Source organism: Lissotriton vulgaris, chromosome 5, assembly GCF_964263255.1.
Source record: "Lissotriton vulgaris chromosome 5, aLisVul1.2, whole genome shotgun sequence".
Lineage (NCBI taxonomy): Eukaryota > Metazoa > Chordata > Amphibia > Caudata > Salamandridae > Lissotriton > Lissotriton vulgaris.
In genome coordinates, this window is record NC_141693.1 from 1,987,158,305 (window position 1) to 1,987,177,447 (window position 19,143).

Genomic DNA, 19,143 nt, shown 5'->3' on the forward strand with positions numbered 1-19,143 from the left:
CGACCAAACCACGCAAAAGGTGAAAAATCGTATTCTGCAACACTGCAGTAGGATTAGATGTAAGTATGGGCGGAAAATCCGTTCCGCTCGCGGATTTTGCGGATTTTCGGTAAATTCGCAATCCGCGAGATTCGCGAATTTCCCGCAAAATCCGCAAATCCGCGAGCAGCGGATTCTATGGCTTGCTCGCACTGTTCGCGTGAGTTCGCGGCTTCCCAGTTCAACTTTGCGCCCCGCGAATAAGCGCTAAATTGCAGAAATACGATCTTAGCAAAACTGAAACTACTTACCAGGTTCAAAAGTTCAAGCTCATCATTAGTAGCCATTTCCTGTAGTGCTTCCTGAGGGGCCCCTCCAGAGTTCAGTTGCCTACTTGCAACTATTATGTGACCCTGCTCTGACCCTCAGAATAGTTACACATATGCCACAAAGGTCCTGAATTACAGCTAAAGGAGACAAGCAGGAGCCAGGCTGGAAGTTCAAATCCAGTGACACATTAATCAGCCCCTAATTCATTATTGTCAGTTGGGGCAGGGCAGGTGTTGTAACTAATTTTGCAACAATGAAAGCACTTAGCAAGTGCAAAAGATCACTAATCAGGAAGCACTAAGGAAGCAGGTGCCAGCTAAAAAAATATTCTGTGACACATTAATCAGCCCCAAATTAATTCAGGTCACTTGAGGCAGGGAAGGTGTGCTTTGCTTTGCCACAATAATGTACACTGGACAACTAGAGGGTGCTGTGATGAAACAGAGGGTGGCATGGGTGAGCCAGAGGGTGGCATGGGAAAACCAGAGAGTGGCAGTGGTGACAGAGGGTGGCAGTGATGAAGAAGAGTGTCCCAAACAGGCTGGACACGTAGAAACAACAAGTTCGCAAAACTTGCGACCCGACAGGTAAGTTCGCGTTTGCGAAATTTTACAAAAACCCTCGCGACCTGGCAGAAACCCGCGCGAACACACAAAAAAAAAATCCGCAAATTTGCGAGAATTTGCGGATTTTGCGGATTGCGAGTTCGCAAATCCGCAAAATTCGCGAACGCGAGATTCGCAAAATTCGCCCATGCTTAATTAGATGTAACACTCAGGGGGCCCCCCTAGTAGAGCACTGTACAACATATAACCATACACCTGAATCCATGAAATGGTTGGTTATTGAGAAAATTACCCTAGAGCCTCGGGGTGGCAACATGAGCTCTACCATAAATATCAGGGAATGCAAATGGATGCATTTTTTTGACACAGTCCGTAATGGACTTAATGAATTAGATGCTACATATGCACAGATGGCAGGTCTTGACCTTGAATAGTTAATAGTGAACCACTGAGATCTACCTTGGCAATTAACCATGACTTAACCAAGCAAGACATTAGGGCTCTATAGTCTGCTTTACTATTGTTTATTTAATTCTTGATGTCTATGACCACGTTAGGATCAAATAACAACATAATGTCTGGATCTGCATGGTGCCTTAACAATCATGTTTATTATCTAAGGCTTAATGTCCTTGACCACCTAACGGTCAGTCTCTCATGGATATAATAACATTTTGTGGGTCTTCATGCTGTATTACCAATCGTGTTTCAGTAAGACAAGGATATGGCAGTTGTTACAGGTGTGGATTCTGTACGTATTTAGAGAAATGTGCATTTAAGTGAACCCATATGTACACGGTCCGAATAATGACTCAGGTATGTGCTGCTGATATGATCATATGAATGTATGTTACATTTTCCATGTATGCTCTAATGTTTTCCATTATACAGCTAAAGCAGAACTTTCACTTACTGTGATGATTGTCATTTAACTAGAATACATCGGATATGTCATTACGATAGTTGTCTTTGAACGTTATAATCTGGCGACACCAGAACCACGTAAACGAGGCTATAATGTTTTCCTGTAACGCCGCTCCCTTATGGCCCAGGCATGACTACGAGCTGATAGGCAGTTAGGGGACGAGCCCCTGAGCAGCATCTAGCATCTGTTCTAATTTTTTCTATTACACAGCTAAAGCAGAACTTTCATTCACTGTGATGAGTGTCATCAAACTATAATTCATCGGTTATGTCACTACGATATTTGTCTTTGAACGTTATAACCTGGCGATACCAGAGACACGCAAAAGAGGCTCCAGTGTTTTCTTTTAACGACGCTCCCTTATGGACCAGGCATGACTACAAGCTGATAGGCAGTTAGGAGACGAGCCCCCGAGCAGCATCTAGCGGCTGCGCCTCGCACACCGAGGTATTTATCTGCAGGAGTCGGGCTGGCTCACTCTGACGGAAGGCAGTGAAGGCGAAGGTGGAGGTCCACAGGTAGGGAGAAGCCCAATCTGAGCGTTCCTTTGTATTCAAGTTTCGGCTAATACCGTGGAGAACGACACCCCTGTGGTGTCACACGTTCTTTTTAAATAGACGCAATGCCTCTCTTACCTTTTGGTAATTCAATGACAGACCCGACGTTTAGTTGAATTTACCACCCGCATACATTTGTTCTTCCCAGGCCCATCTGTAACTCGGGGCACATTAGGATATTATAATTTAACAATGAGTGCGCTATACGCGCTTCTGAACCACTTTATATCTAGGTTTCTCCTCGTCGATAATCACGGCGATTTATTGAGTATATTTGTGCCCATACACCTTCTGGGGTTTTTTAATTTTCACCCGACACAACACACCACGGGCAGTGCCATCAGCCTTGGATACCGCTATTTACTACAGAGAGGAACTTGTTTTTTAGATGCAGTCCCCCCTGATACCCTGGCACAGGTTGCTAAGCTCTACACAAATGATCTCTGTGCCTACTTAATGTTACACACAATGCTGCACCTTCTGTGCTCAGTCCATGGAAATGACGTTTCCACATACAAATGTTGACGTAACTATGCTAGAATTAGTACGGGACACTTCTACACCCTGCTAATTCAGTGACTGTTGTGCGCACGCTGACCCAGCCTCCAATTGGTGATTTTTCACTTACTGCTCTCCCTTTTTTAACCTTTCTCATATTCACCCATGTGGCCTGATTGTTCGCGCACCCTAAGACGGCAGATTGACTACACCGTGGGATTGGATGCGATAGAAGCTTTTCAATACGGTGATTCACAACCGGTTTCAACCTGCCCCCTCCTGAGTAAGACTTGCCCCTAATGAAACTACACCGTAGTCGTGATAACCCAGGTTTGTCCCCTTATGTAATCAAGGGCCCCTTCCTTTTCTATTCCAATAGATCAAGCTACAAGCGAGGAACTTACCAAAGGTCCTGTACTGCAGGTCATTTGCAGACCATACATGAAGTAGGTATCTAGCATGTTGATACTCAATAACTATGTTAGCATTCACCATAGCCAGCCAACAAACTGAACACATGTTATTGATTTTAGGTGCTCTCACTATACATTGTCCTGATGAAGACCCCAGAATGAGGCGCGAATAACCCTTGTAGCAAGCGGGGTCGAAACGTAGACTACACCATCACCTCACACTATGGGACTTAACTAGAATTGAGGAATCCATCCCATGTGTGAAATTTTTATGGAAGTATTGATCTTGCTAGACTGTAAAGGTCTTCCTCCAATTGTACAGTGATTGTGCTATTGTCACACCACCTTTACCCAGTTCCCCACTTACCCAATCACCCCCATCTTACCCAAATACCCTTTTCTTTTCCCTCACTGAGGGCACGCTCAATTTTAATTGTATACAGATAACTTTGACTAACAAGAGTTATTTATGTATTTTGTTGACCTAATATTGTGAGCAATACTTTTGGAGCTACATAATTGATTTTGAGTCTCCACTATCTCTATGCTCATTAAATTCACATTTTGCAAAAGTTATATGATGATTATGTGATGAATTTTTGCTATTTCATTTACTATTTGAATGTTTGTAAGTCATTTCTTACTTGAATGATCAAACACTGACCTTTTCTCCTATGTACTTAACCAATGACCCAGGTCAGGCAGTTTTAAGGGTAGACCCCGTTGAAACTCAACACTCTCTGTGAAAAGGAAGGAGAGGCAGAATTTTTCTCAGCATCCTCATCAGACCGAAGCAAATGGCAGATCATTTAGAGGCTTGCTGATTAAAGCGTAGGGTGTTATTCAGCCATATTCCAAGGCTTTTAATCTGGTCTTTGGGCTCTGGAGGAGTACCCATGCAAATCGACCAGTCAATGGTGCCCCTGGGTGACATGGATTTTCCCAGGAACATCAGCTCCATTTTATCCCCATTTAATTTTAAATGACAAAGTGCCATCCATTTGGTTATTGCTTCCAAACAGCTGCCCAGATTACTGGGCATGCCCTCGAGATGGTTCAGGGTCACCACTAATTGGGTGTCGTCTGCATAGGTTACAATTTCTAAGCCATAAGGGTGCACTATCTTTGCCAGGGGCTCCATATACACATTAAAAAGGGTAGGGCTTATGTAAGAGCCCTGGGGCACCCCACGATTGAGGGACCATGATTTAGATTGAGTGGCGCCCTCCGATACCTGAAACATCCGGCCTTCTAGGAAGGATTGCAACCAGGTGATGGCCTGACCTGTAACTCAGAGGGGTCTTAAACAGGAAACCAAGATGTTATGGTCCACAGTATCAAAGGCGGCACTCAGGTCTAACAGCATAATTGCCGTGGTGCTGCTCTGATCCATGTGCCTCCGAGCTAACTCAGTTACTGTCAACAGGGCGACCTCAGTCCCGAGCTTGGGGCGGAAGCCTGCTTGAGAATCATGGAGTAGGTTATTAAACTCCAGGTAGTAACCAGAAAGGAATTAATATGCTTCTCAAGCAGCTTGCTCACCCATGGCAGAAGAGAGATCGGACGATAGTTAGCCATGGTTGCCGGGTCGAGGTTTGGTTTTTCAATAGTGCTCTGACCTGTGCGAACTTCCATGCCTTTGGTACTGTTCCTGTAGTAATTGAAGTATTCAAGATGTTTAAAATGAGTGGTCTGATAATATCTGCGACCAGCAGTAGATGGCGCGGGGGGCGGGGTTAGTAGGAGAGCCCGATCACACTTTTAACATTAAAGCGTTCAAGGAGTCCTCGTTAAGCACTGGGAATTCCACAACTGGCAGTTGGAGTTTGCTGGAGAGTTCTCCGCACCCGGGAAATTATGCTCATTTAAGTTGAAGGAGAGGGAAATAGACTGGATTTTTTTAAAGAAGTACTCTGCTTGTTTGTCACAACGATTTTGAGCTTCTTTAGGGTCAGGGAGATTTGAAAGGATTTTAGTCTGAGTTTTAGCAATTTGAAAGATTTCCCTCAGGGCATTAGTTGCCATCCTTATCTTTTGCTCATAGAACAAAGATTGTGCCAGAGTTATTTCGGCCTTATATTCCTTAATGGCTTCTCTATAATTATTTCTATCTTGTACCCCTGTGGTCTGTCTTTAATCCCTCTCTAGTTTCCTACACCTTTGTTTTAGCCCCTTTAATTTAGGTGTGTACCATGGTGCAACTTTGGGCTTGGTTTTTTCTTAAGGATTTTCAAAGGGGCCACGGAGTCCAACGAGGTCTGTATCCATTCATTAAAGTTCCTATTCAATGAGTTTGGGTCATCCCCTAAGGATGGTGGGGTGGCTAAAAGGGAGTGTGTCCATTGGCTGGCTGTTACCTTCGACCAATTCCTCCCCATTAATGGGGCGAGAGTAGGGGCAGGGGGAGGGTTAGATATTTCCCACACTAATGGAACCAATAGATGGTCAGTCCAGGGAAGGGGGATTGGTAGGCCTGCATGGAGCTTATGGTCATTGCTGAAAACAGTATCTAAAAAGTGGCCTTTATTGTGAGTTGGTTCGAATCCCTTCTGGGTAATCTGAAGAGCGGCTAAGTTGGTCAAAAAGGCCTTCGCTTGATGGTCTGACGGGTCGTCTAAATGGATGTTTATGTCTCCCAGCACCGTAAAATTTGGGGATAGAGCTAGCTCGGCAACATGGGAGGGGAGAGAGTCAATAAACATGCCTATCTGTCCTAGGGGCCGATAGAGTAATAGGCCTGAGAAGGTTAGGGTGGGAGAAAGTTCCAATGCAAAACTCATGTTTTCACAGTCAGGGACTTTGGCCCTGGAAATGGACCCGCTAAGATTCTGTTTGTTCTGAAAAGACCTATTAGTATATAGGTCACTTTGCAAAATGCAAATGCATTCGGTAAAAGTTGGTTGACAAACTTGATCCCTTGTGCCAAATGCATTCTTCGTACATGAGGCCCTGTATTCTTAAATAGAGAATCCTAAGAAATCGCTATTTAAGACACTGGACACACAGTACATAGCATTTTCGTGACTTCTAAGTCAGTATTATTTGCCGTTTAGGAACAGGATAATGTACTTTTCGGTCATGAGGCCCGCTGTTTCAAAGAGTGTATCTCTGATTGGAGATCTAGAATTGCGGTCCTGAAAGGATGGAAAAAGCTAGGATCTCAGAGCATGCTTGATAAATGTAATAAAGTGGTGCCAGAAGCAGTGGCCTGAGAGGGTAGTTATGGTTCTATGAGGATAATGTAAGACAGGTTTTAAATGGTAAACCAGACATTTGTTAAGGATTTAGAAAGAGGGGTTTAGAATAATAAAAAGTAGAGATCTAAGTAGTATCGTAGCAGCGATCTGGAACAGATGCCAGAACCACAGTATAAATGTATAGCTATTCGGAAGTGGGCGACGTCGCAAGGCTGTATTTTCGATTGGCTGGCTTGGAGTATTGACCCTATGCAGCATGCCTTCAGTATTTATTTAAACGCTATTTAAAGTATCCTTAAGAAAAACTTCTAGATACTTTTGACTATTTTACTCCGCACTTCCTCGATACACTTTTTGTATCTAGAACTGTGCGCTTGTGTCAACAATGACTACAGTCAATTTTTCGTTACGATTAATTCAGGTACATTTTGTGTGTCTGTAGCATCAAACAATCGTTATGCTCCCCATCTGAATGAACAATATTGAAAAGTGATTTTTTTGCATTCGATGGAGCCTATACGTAAGGCCCTTGTTTTGACCCATTGAGCTTATATTGATCAACATATTTGAATATAGGGAATCTTTTAAACAATTACCTTTGTGTCCTGAAGATGGTCTGACAGACGAATCTGCCACAACAGACCAAAACATTGACTGTTACGTCTATTTCCCCAGCATTCATTGTTCTTGAGGAATTGTTATCTGTTGTTTCAGATTTATTTTCGCTTGATAGTCTTATTTGGAATAGATGTATACACTCATGATTTGTAGGTTCTTTTATAGTTCCTCCATCATGGTGTTTTATTGTTTCTGAATGCACTCTATTGACTTGTGATTACATGAAATTTGTGTTTTTTTCATCAAAAAAAGATATTCCTGTGTTCTTTAAAGCTTTTAATTGAATATTTGAGGTGTGGATAACTTTATTGATGTTAAGATTTATTCTAGGTTGAGCTACCAAGTTGAGTTGAACGCCTAAATCACTAGTTAAAATTAAAATCTGAGTAAGATTAATGAATGAAATCCCTTGTAGGCACTATTAGTTATTACTAGTTTCTTTGCCCAAGCTTCCAAGGGTATATTGGGTATACCACTGTTTTGTTGCCGGAGTCACCAAGAGACAAAAGACTCTCCAAGAGAAAAACAAAGTGCAATCATCCGAGCCCAACACCAGATGGCGATCTATTCATAATGTACCATCTGCAGCCCATATGCCTCGAACATTGGGTATACCACTGTTTTGTTGCCGCATTACGATACTGGCAGTCGGAATGAAACCCAAGGGCAAATACCGTTCCGTTTCTGACGGGCTCATGGAGCCCATTGGGGCGGCGGTCGGAAATGTAATCCACAAATGGCAGCGCAGCCAGCCTCAGCTCCGCTGTCAGGATTACAATTTCTCTTTCCGCCTGCCCTTTCATGGCGGTTCACCCGCCATCAAAAGGCAGTTGTAAAATTACTTTGGGGACCCCTGGCATGGCCAGCCTTTGCTGCAAGCGGCATTACAAGTCGCAGTGGAAAATATACAAGATCGTAATCTGGGAAGCGGGACCTCCGACTCCTTGTTACGCGGTCCCGCTACCACTACAATGCCGGTCGGACGTGCGTTTGAACAGAATCGTAATCGACCCCTATGCCTATATGTAAAAACCTATTTCTGTAAGAATCCCTGGGATCACCCTTGGTGGCTTGGAATTCTCTCAGAGAACGTGATTGTAGGAATAACACATGTGGAAGAGGTGTGGCGCAGCGGCCAGGGCGACTGACTCCAGAACCTGGGGGCTCACGGTTCGATCCCTGGTGCCGGCGGCAGATCAGCCCAGCACCATGTGACTCTGGGCAATAGCTCGCTTAATCTTCCCGACGGCCCCCAGCGCCTTGACACCTTTGGGTAATTGTTCACGCTTTACAAATACTGGACATTTACACCAAAACAACAATACTCCAATACAGTAAAATTCCCCCCAAAAAATGTAGATATTCAGCATTAAAGAGGCGCTGAAATGAAGCAGATATGATGAAGGATTTAGGACATAATATAAAACAGATTTCAAAGCTTTTTTTTTCATTTAGGATTTAATCGTTTGTATCCTGAAAGAATACAATATGTATAATTTCACAAACAGTCCATGAAGGTAAAATACTTCACACTGCAGAATTTCCCAATGCAAGCAGCAAACATTTTCATATAGTATGCTCAGATGCTGTGGCAGAGCAGCTTGACAGGGTATGAAGAGAGGGAGCTGGAAAAGATGGGCAGGAATGTGAACGGAACATGTTAAAGTGAGGGTGGAGGGGAGGAATGCAGGGGAAATGAGCAAAATACAACATCTGATATGAAAAGTCCAAACAAACCTGAATAGGCCTCCCTCGACAGCCATCGAACATCTCGCGAAAGAGCAGAGGCAAAATCATGTGGTGTCAAATTGTAGGTATTCCATAATTAGGAAGACTAAATCAAACAGCTGTCTTACTCCATCAATGATCACAGCACATCAGTGTTAGAAAAAGAATGCCCCTTTCCAGCATGCCAGAACTTCAGTCTCAATGGGTTGCTCACTTTATGCCCTTGTCCAACAATTCCCAGCGAAGGGCCTCCATAAGGCTTCTCTTCATTGTGTCGTGTTCCTGAAATCTGAGGAAGAGGGACACTTCTGTCACCATTCTGTTGAGAGTCCCTTGTTGAGGACACCACCCACAGGATGGACTCCCGGTGGTCTATGTCTCGAAGCACTGCTATGACCGTACTGCTGTCAGAGAACATCTGTATGCGATGCCCTCCATACAACCTCACTTCAAGTGATGGATGATGAAGTGTTCTGAGAAAAGGAACGCACCACTTCGGTCATGGGAGTATCGGGGGACACTGGTAAAAATCTACGGATGCCAATATTGGTCGCTTTTTGCTCATTTGCATCCCTTTCAACCTTACTGTCCAGCAAATTAATGTCATCTGTCACTGTGGCTCTAAAGTCTATTGCTCCCATACTGGAGAGCATCCATCTGAATGTCAAATACCTTGTTTTCCACATGTTTCATAGTTGTCTATGCACCAGCAGCCCTGAGCTCTATCAAGCAGCACCTCCATTGCAGAATAAATGTTTCCATTTTGTCTAGGTTCTTCATAAAACTGTCTAGGGCTCCAAGCATCTCTTTCTGTCGCTTGTAGGAGGCTCTTCTTTAGCTCCTTCCTCAGCTGATTCCACTGCCACTTATTTCCTCTGTGACCGTAAGACGTCATGCGTGCTCATTTTCTGGGTCTCGCGAGCCATGGTTGTGCCACAGTTTGCCCACATTACATACAGTGACACAGGCCTCTTTCAAGGCCCTGGAAGAGGTACTGCAGTTCCGAGGGATTCCTCCCCACTGCGCCTGTTCACTGAGTTCCACCCACCAGAGGTATTCTTGAAACAAGCTGCCCATGGTTTAACCTAAAAATACACAGGTCAACAGAGGGTTCACTCTACTCCCAAGCTGCCCTTCAAGACCAGCACTACAGGTGAAGCAACACACTGTCCTCACCAGGTATGCCACTGCGAACGTGCGACTCCTTTCTTCTGAGCGCCATCCTACTGCCCCCAAACACCAGGTATTACTGCTCTGTTGTCTTCAGCACTACAGCCAAATTCTCAATTGTCTCAGCAAGTCACGCGCTTCTCGTGTGGTTCTCCTCCAAGGCTCAGGCAGCCTTTGCAAAATCAATGCACTGTGACCAGGGTCAGTGCTGACAAATGAACCCAGCCAGCAAATCTTCAAGGGAAGGTGGTCAAACTGTCTGCACCAGGCTCAAGCCCGCCCCTGCTTTTTACATCTAAAACAATTCTGGATGTAGCAACTTCATCAGTACAACATTGACTTTGACGTGTTTTTACAAACTGGACAGCAGGGGCTACACAGCATTTTGTAACACCAAAACACCACAAAACCTTTCAGGTAGGTTTTAAAAGCAATTGAGTTTTAACAAATATGTTTTTTGTCCAGAAATACAGCGTTACTTTCATGTGGCGAATGACCTGGTTGCAAACACCACCACTGGTGAACACAGGTGTCCAAACGTATAGAACCTATAGCAAACATCACGTACGTCACTCCTGATGCTCCAAGTGTCTCTCTCAAAGGGTGGAGAGTACCCTGGGTCAGAGTACTAGATCGAGACGGTCAGCTGGACTCTTCATATTGCCCTCACACATCCCCTAGAGGATGTCATGCTTCATCATAGGGCGGTGCTCCTCGTCAGGCTGGTGCTGCAACGCCCTACCGGTCCCCTGAAGGGTCACTTTGGCGGTTATCTTTTTAAAGGCGCTGTATGATGAGTGCGGGTGAGGTGGTTCGTGAAGTGGTAAGGTGTGAGATAAAGGATTAAAACTGGTAAGGGAGATCCTGCACTATACTTTAATGAGGGGGGCACCCTTCCAGGGATCCAAACCTGTTGGCAGGTGAATGCTACCTTGAGGCTTCAAAGGAACCCTGGTAGTCTGGGTGCTGAGACCATGTAGGAAGGATCTCCTGTTTTCTATAGGGAGGAATCTGACTCTGGTCACTCCTTCACACACAGAAAAGTCGACATGTTTCACACCTAAACTGGTGATAAAGATCTACGGCCCTTAATCAGGATGAAAAAAACATGTGTAGTGGACAAACTACCCCACACTAAGATTGGTGCCCCTAGGTTTTACCTTGTGTATGTATGTTGTTCTGTATCCAATCTACATAATGAAAAAATGTAGCAACATCAGGAGGCGCGGAGAAGCCGCATTGAAGCGTACTGTAGTTTCGGGGTGTGGACTGTGTGTCGGCACCTACCCGTCTCCGCGTCCCCAGAAGCATAGACCACATGCAGCATGCTCTCATTGCTAGCAATTAAGGTACATACAAGTGAAAGAATCCTGTGGACACGGACAATAAAACAGATTTTCATACAGGGAGATTGCAAGATGCATAGTCTAAAGACATATAGAGAGCAGACTCTTGGATGGACTGGGCTAGGCTTATGGTTCTTAAAGGAAACTTGATAAAAGAAATCTGAGAGAAGAACATCAGAAAGAGGAATCAAGTTCTAAGTGTTACCTGGATAATGCTTTAACCTGTTAACGAGGCTTGAGTACTGGAGCACCACACCATTGCCGGTCATCAGTTGTCGCTGCCTCACCATCAGCGTGTTGGTCTTTGATGTCACCGTCACACCTGAGAGTCGGGCACAGGTTTTTCGCCACATAAACCGTCCATAGAATAGCAGCAGTTCTCCTGCCAGGGCAAGCAGTGAACACCTGTTAGAAGCTACACCCTCCCCAAGCAAACATCACAATGCCTATGGCATGTTTAAAAGCTAAGCCTCTTTCCTGTGGTCAGTTTTACCATTTTATTTTACTGAGGTCTTATATAAGGCTAAATGTTAATACAATCGCCAAATCATAGCCCTTGACATTCCTAAAAACTCTCCGGCTAGAAAATATGGAGACCCTGTTCATTCTAAGACAAAAGGGCTTCAAGACATCCTCTGAGGTAAAGGTGGGTAGCCTCCTGTCTCCGTTAAAGATGCAGCTTCTTACTTCAATGTTTGTCTAGACCAAAAGGATCAACCTATCTAGTGGAACCTCTTAATATTTGATAATGACTAACAATACTGGAAATTTAACACATCTTGGTGAAAATTGTGCAGGGTCCATCACTAAATGAATTGCTCTGGAAGCCTGGGGTTGTTTTTTGCATTATGATATTTATAAGATCCTGGTGACATTGCTTACTGAGAGATTATTTGAACAGCCAAACAAAACATATCATTTTGGTGATTGCAAATACATGGACAGTGATTGCAGTAGATATGTTTTTACAAACAATTAGTGTAGGAGAGTATATTGGGTGTAAATGAATTTGTTTATGAAATGCAAATATTATATGTGATTCAGGAAATACCGATAAGGGATTTGTTTAGACCCTATCAGGCCAGTACAATGCGCTCCATGGTTTTGCATTTAGTGCTGTTAGACATTTTCTTCCTCAGTAGGTGTTCTTCTAGTACCTGAGAACTATGAGCATGCGATCAAGGAATCAACTTGCTTTTAGTGTTTGTATTAGAGTGTCTTTGCACCATCATGACAAAATGGTTTTGGATTATGCGCAGAACGTCAAATTCACTTCTGCAAGACAAACCTGGTATCAACAATATGAGATTACCTTGCCTCGCCTCCAAGTGCCTCCACCGGTTCATCCTAGAGAACCCTGAAGAGGAGACTGATTTGACCGAAATCACAGCCTTTGTGTGTGATTCACAGGCCCAAGTATAAGTTGGGAGGGGAGGAGAGCTGAGCAGGCCATGTTCCTAAACATTCTCTTCTTAAAACCTTTGCCTCATCTCCTGTTTATCAGGAAGGCAAGGGAGCCCTTTTAACTGAGAGCTAAACTTTCAAATATGCTTAACTTACTACTATTCTTGTCCCTGGCTCAATGCAAGAGACTGATTGGTCTCATTGTTGCAATGTGCACCACAGTTAAGTTTTTGGCACCTAGAAGCAATGGGTTGTCAGTGTGTGTTTTACAAGTAAAAACAAATATATACAACATAACAATCAACTCAACAATTGTGCCCATCATCTGCAGAGATCCAGGGTTGTCAATAAATACAGAACCTACAGGCCCATCTCAGCTACTTCCTGATGATCCGAGAGGATGGGGTTGTCTTAATCCCTAGAAAATCCTTTTAATTCTGATCAATATTGCCCACATTCCCAAAATACTATTTCCAGCAGTGTCATTCAACTGAGTTTCCTTAAGACGTCTGAGGAGGAATGACTAATACAGGACATGCATTAAAAAGTTCTACTGTTTTGAAGTGGCTGCATAAATGAATCAGCAAACTCTTGCATTCCTAAAGAGAATGTCCTAATTCCATTAGATTCCAGTTTTAGTCTTTCTTATTGGGATACCATGTTCTAGGGGAATGGTGGCCGATGGCTGGAGAATCCTTACAGGGTCCTGGGAGAGGACATTGATGCTCCATATGGATATACAGTAGATTCCACGGAAAATCATGATAACTGAAGTGTGTTCTTCAACTGAGCCCTTGGGTATCTACTCACTGGCAGGCGCTCCTATTTACCCGCACTCAGCATGCAAGACCTACCTGCACTGCAATTCAAGGAGCTGAACAGCACTTTCACTATTATGATTTCACCCAGCGGTCGTGCAATAGTAAATACGCAGTCGGGTATCTCCAGCGAGGTGGTGTTCACGATTCCGGTAGAGTTAAGAAAAAGGCTGCCGCAGATGCCTGTAAAAGAGAAGCAGCAGTAAGAACAGAGGCCTCCTGGTAGCAGCTCTGATGGATAAAGGCTGAAGGCTAAGACTTACAGAATGCTATGAATACCACATGAAGGAGGTTCATGAATGATACGGTATCCAATTTTAGAGTAACTAAAACAGAAAGTATGAACTGATATGAGCAGGGCTACCTCAGACTCTAGTCAAAGGAATCTTTTAAACATGTATGGAAACTATTTTTTACATTAGTTAAGTGATATGTAATGGCCTGAAACCCACATAGTGTGAGTGCAAAATGTCCAAAAGTAGGATATGCCTAATATCTAGATTGGTATTCCACTTCAGCGAAAGGATAAAAACACAAATATTTAATGCATTGATTATGGTAGGCTTTTTTTGGGTAAGTCACAATTTGCAAATTATTTTCTTCATTTCAGATTAGGAAATAGCAAGAGAGACCTTACAAGCAGCATTGTAATACAAGTCAAATATTTATAACATGGATTTCTGCAAAATAACATGCAAATATGGTAGAACTTTTGTTTCTCTCTGAAGACCTGGAAGCTATTCATTCAGTTCTACTAGGCTCTGCCTCCTTCAGTGCCAGTGGTTAGCTCCTTGAAGAGGTTTGAAATAACTGTCTGGAAAAGTACAAAAGGCCTGGGCCTGCTGGCAAGAAGGGCCAAAGAAATAATTAATTCATTCTTATTATCTTGACAATGTGGAAGAGGGGAGTGACAGGAGGACCAAATGTCCCTTACAAGCAACTGGTAAGAACCATCCAGAGTGGCATATTCATGGATAACAACACAAGAAGCACCTTTGAAGCTGCTCTACTCCCAGCCAGATTCAGTCCGGATAATTTTCTAGGCGCATTCCTTCATTTCCACAAGGCAGCCTCTGTGTGGAAGGGCAGAGCTTCACATGGTGGCATGACACAGGGTCTTGCCATCTTGAAAGAACCAGAGATCTGACTTTTCTAGGATTGTGTGCGGTAAAACATACAACTGCTGCATTGGAGTGCGTTAGCCAATGGGATGTATTTTTACTATTGGGTTAGAACTCATTACCGATCGCTGGTTACAGAACACTACATGAAAAGCATCTCTGCCCCAGGACCTTAGACCACAATTGGACTTGCGGAAAATTAGAAGAGGAAGTTCCTTCTGTCTGGCTGAGAGTAAGATTAAGCCTTTTACCCAGTTGAACCCAAACATGGCGCAATAGCTTAGTAAATCTCCCCCTTTCTCTTTAAATCCATTAGCCCATTAATAGTTCTGTAAACTATACAGAGCCCTGACACAGTAAGTGTGAGAGGTAATGAGCGGTGAAAAGTGGTACTAAGATGTGAGTGAGAGAGCAATAATCAATCAATCAATCAATCAGAACATTTGCAAAGTGCGCTACTCACCCGTGGGGGTCTCCAGGCGCTGGGGGATGAGGGAGGGGGGGGGGAAATGCTGCTACTGCTGGAATAGCCAGGCCTTGAGTAGTCTTCTGAAGGTTAGCAGTTCCTGGATCTGCCAAAGTAGGGTGGGAAGGGTGTTCCAGGTCTTGACGGTGAGGTGGGAGAACGATCTACTGCCGGAGGTCGCTCTTCGGATGCAGGGGACGGTGGCGAGGGAGAGGTTGGCGGAGCGGAGCTGGTGGTTAGGGTGTAGAAGGTGAGACATTTGTTGAGGTATGCTGGTCCGGTGTCGTGGAGTGCCTTGTGTGCATGGGTGAGGAGCTTGAAGGTGATCATCTTGTTGACGGGGCACCTTTGCAGGTCTTTCAGGTGGGGTGTGATGTGGCTGCAGCGGGGGATGTCTAGGGTCAGGCGAGCAGAGGCGTTCTGAATGCATTGTAGTTGTTTCCGGAGTTTGGCCAAGGCTCCTGCGTAGAGGGAGTTTCCGTAGTCCAACCTGCTGCTGCCGAGGGCCGGGTGACCGTTCTTCTTGTTTTGGAGGGGATCCATCTGTAGATCTTACGGAGTATGCGGCGGGTGTTGAAGCAGGAGGACGAGACGGCGTTGACCTGCTTTATCATGGAGAGAATAGAGTCAAAGATGAACCCCAGTTTGTGTGCGTGGTCGATGGGTGTCGGTGCTGTACCCAGTGCGGTCGGCCGCCAGGAGTTGTCCAAGGCCGAGGGGGTGGAGCCGAGGAGCCTTACTATGCTTAACACAGTCTAAAATAAGTTCATTGGTTACATTGCCAATGGAAATACACTACATACCCTGCATTGCTTCTCCTATAAATTAAATATGTGCTTTAAAAAACATCACCAAAAAAGAACAACATGTTTTGAAAAAACAGAAAAACACAATTTTTGTCTATCTTGTGGGTTAGGGAGGTGAATAAACACTGATTTAAAAAAGTTTCAAAAATGCTGATAAGACACCACTAAAATCCCCAAAAACTAAAAACAGGACAGCCTAAAGATTTTTTTTCCGACCCTGTTGTACATAGCTTGTAGCCAGGCTCTGCACCCCACCAGCCACCTGAGCCATATTCTGGCTGGGCACGACCTTTGGCTCCCCTCTGTGTCTTTTGTCTTTACCTTCCTGCTTCACACCTTTTCTGTCTTTTTTTAAATCATTTGAGAAAGCTATGAAGCAAATTCACTTCACAATGTTTTCACAAAATGGATAATGAATCCCCTACTTCAAATGGCAGCTTGCATTACTATGTTGTAACTTGTGAATCACTCTACGTTTTCTGAACTTATTCCCAGTGTGGTATTCGTGTTTTTATGCCTCCTGAGGCTGAACTCTTTTTATGGTGCCCGCAAAAAAAAAAAAAATCGCGAATGTAAATTGATTAGTAATTTTCAAGATGGCACAAAAAAATTCTACAGATACCTTCGTCAACAAGTCACATTTGTTAAAAAAATCAAATGTGATTTACAGGAGAAGTGAATCACTGAATCCTAATTTAAATTCACCGCAATTGGCAGAGGCATCAACCCATCTAGGATTACAAGCCCACCATCAAAATGCACCAAAATCCCTTTGGCTCCCCCCTTCCAAAACCACACTACCAGCAACAAAGTAAACTGCATGCTCCTAAACTGTAGATCAGCAATTAAACACGCAACAAAGTAGGATGAAGTCATCCTGCAATACGACATTGACATTGCGTTCGTCACTGAAACTTCTCTCAACGAATAGTCCTCCTATCTGAACCTTGACCTCCCAGTGCCCCCAGGTTCCTCCATCATGAAGAAGGACAATATAGACCATTGCAGCAGTGGCAAAGCCATCATACATAAGAATAGCATTACAATGACTGAAACTAAAACCTTCTCCTATACAACATTCGAATACCTCAGCACAAACCTAAAGCGAAAAGACAATACAGTAACGAAATGTCATCACATCTCCCACCTAACAGGAAACACGCCTGCCTTCGGGGAACAACCATTTGACCTACAAATGCACTGCTCTCTCTCTAACTCAACAACATAATCCTAAGTGACTTCAATCTCTACTGCAATAACAAAAAATACAAATTAATACAGTCATTAAACAAACTCCTATTCAGCAAACATCTTACCCAACGCTGCAAGGGACAAACCCAAAACAAAGGCTCTACCTTAGATGCTATCATAGCCCAAAACAAATTAATAAGCATTTTTATTTTTTTATTTTATTTCAGAGTTTTATGTAGCGCAAACTTGATCCGAAGGTATCAGAGTGCTTTACATGAGCGCCAGTTGCATTACAGACGGACACATTCATATTTGTTAGGCACAGAGAGATTAAGTGATTTGCCGAGCATCACAGGGTATTGAGTATGGTTGCCGAGACTCGAACCCAGTTCCCCAGATTTGAAGTCGACTGCTCTAGCCGTTAGGCCACATCCTCTCCCATAAACAGCATTATCCCAATCAACTGCTCAGACCACCACATCATTCTGTTTGACATCAACCAAGCTACAGCACAGATCTTGGATTACCCATCAATGGCGTAGAAACCTCAATCCAATCCCTCTAACTGACATGGAAGAAATAATTTCATCCCTACTCCCGCCTACCACAGACAACCTCAATACGATGAGCTCACTACCCTCTACAACTCGACGATGTAAACTGCCCTTGACCTACTAGCCCAGCTGAAACTCAAAAGGGTCAGATACACCCTTTCAAGATCCTGGTTCAACAATGACTTCAATTCTGGAATAAGACAAGTAAGAGCCGCTGAGAGACTCTGGAGTCAAGAACAAAAAAGGGTTTGGCTTAAGCGCAGTAAGGCTACGCCACAATCATAAACAACAAAACAAATGCCAATACTGCTCAATTCTTTTCTCTAAGAACACCCAAGGTGAGTACCACGTCCTCAACTTGATAGACCACTCTTTCAGTCCTGAAATATATCTCAAAAAGTATTTTATTTATTTTTGAAATATAATTATTTCCTTTTTGGTTTTTAATATCAGACATTAATGTTTCACAATTCTCAACTAAAGTAAACACTACCTCCTTTTTACAATTACACAAGGGAGGAGGGGAGAGCTCCTACTGCTAAAACCAATGTGTGAATATATACATAGGGGTGTTAGAAGGCATGTGCAAACAATGCAAAGGCTTACAAACTACACAATTGAATTCAGACTCATTCATCAGAATCATACAACGTCATATTTACCACATACATACAGAACATAAAACACAAAGTGAGGGATTTGTGAAACGAGGTTTGTTTGTGAAAAATGTCCCTGAACTTTGTTTCTGATATCTGTTGTTTATGTTGCTGTAAAGTGCTCTGATTTATTTATTTATTTATAAAGTTGTAAATAGCGCGAACAAGATTCCGAAGGATATCAGAGCGCTTTACAAAAGGATGGAAGGAAGGTAATAAATGCAATATCGACATCAAGTAGGAAAAACAAACAAGAATAATCTCATGATTACAAGACAAAGGGGTCAAAGGCAAGTAATACAATCAACATGTACATAGCGGGCTACGAGTGGGGCACACGATAAGGTAAAGAAGAGCAGCATCAACTGAGGGTCCAATGGTTGCAGGATCAATGACAGATAAAAAGAATGGTGCACATCTTGATAAAGAAATCTATTAATGAACATGAAATAAGATATGAAAGACAACCACGCAGTTCACAAACTGATAGACAAACATACATTTAGGAGGTCTGGCAAAGATCCAGCTAGTTAGACCTGGGTGGGTGAGCAGACAGCAACAGACAGACGGACAAGTAAATAGGCAGATAGAGAGAGGCAGTTAAGAGACATTGCAGGAGACAGACAAACAGGCCGCCCAGTAGAGAGAAGCAGATAAACAGAGACCTAAAAGAGGCAGACATAGAGACAGAGAGGCCAAGAGATAGACAGACAAGAAGATAGAGGCACACTACTTGACATAAATAGAAGGACAGACATAATGAAAGACACACAGAAGTACAGAAGGAGACAAATTAAGAA

General features: G+C 43.5%; 1 protein-coding gene across 1 annotated transcript in view; it reads right to left on the reverse strand.

Moving 5' to 3' along the window:
- Positions 1–19,143, reverse strand: part of ADAMTS13 (ADAM metallopeptidase with thrombospondin type 1 motif 13) — a 251,929-nt gene that overhangs the window by 44,988 nt on the left and 187,798 nt on the right. Inside the window, exons 28-29 of the mRNA XM_086924723.1 lie at positions 13,586–13,732; positions 11,533–11,709 (exon numbers count right to left, since the gene is read on the reverse strand). Coding sequence (XP_086780849.1) covers positions 11,533–11,709; positions 13,586–13,732 — 324 coding nt within the window. The remainder of the gene's footprint in view (positions 1–11,532; positions 11,710–13,585; positions 13,733–19,143) is intronic.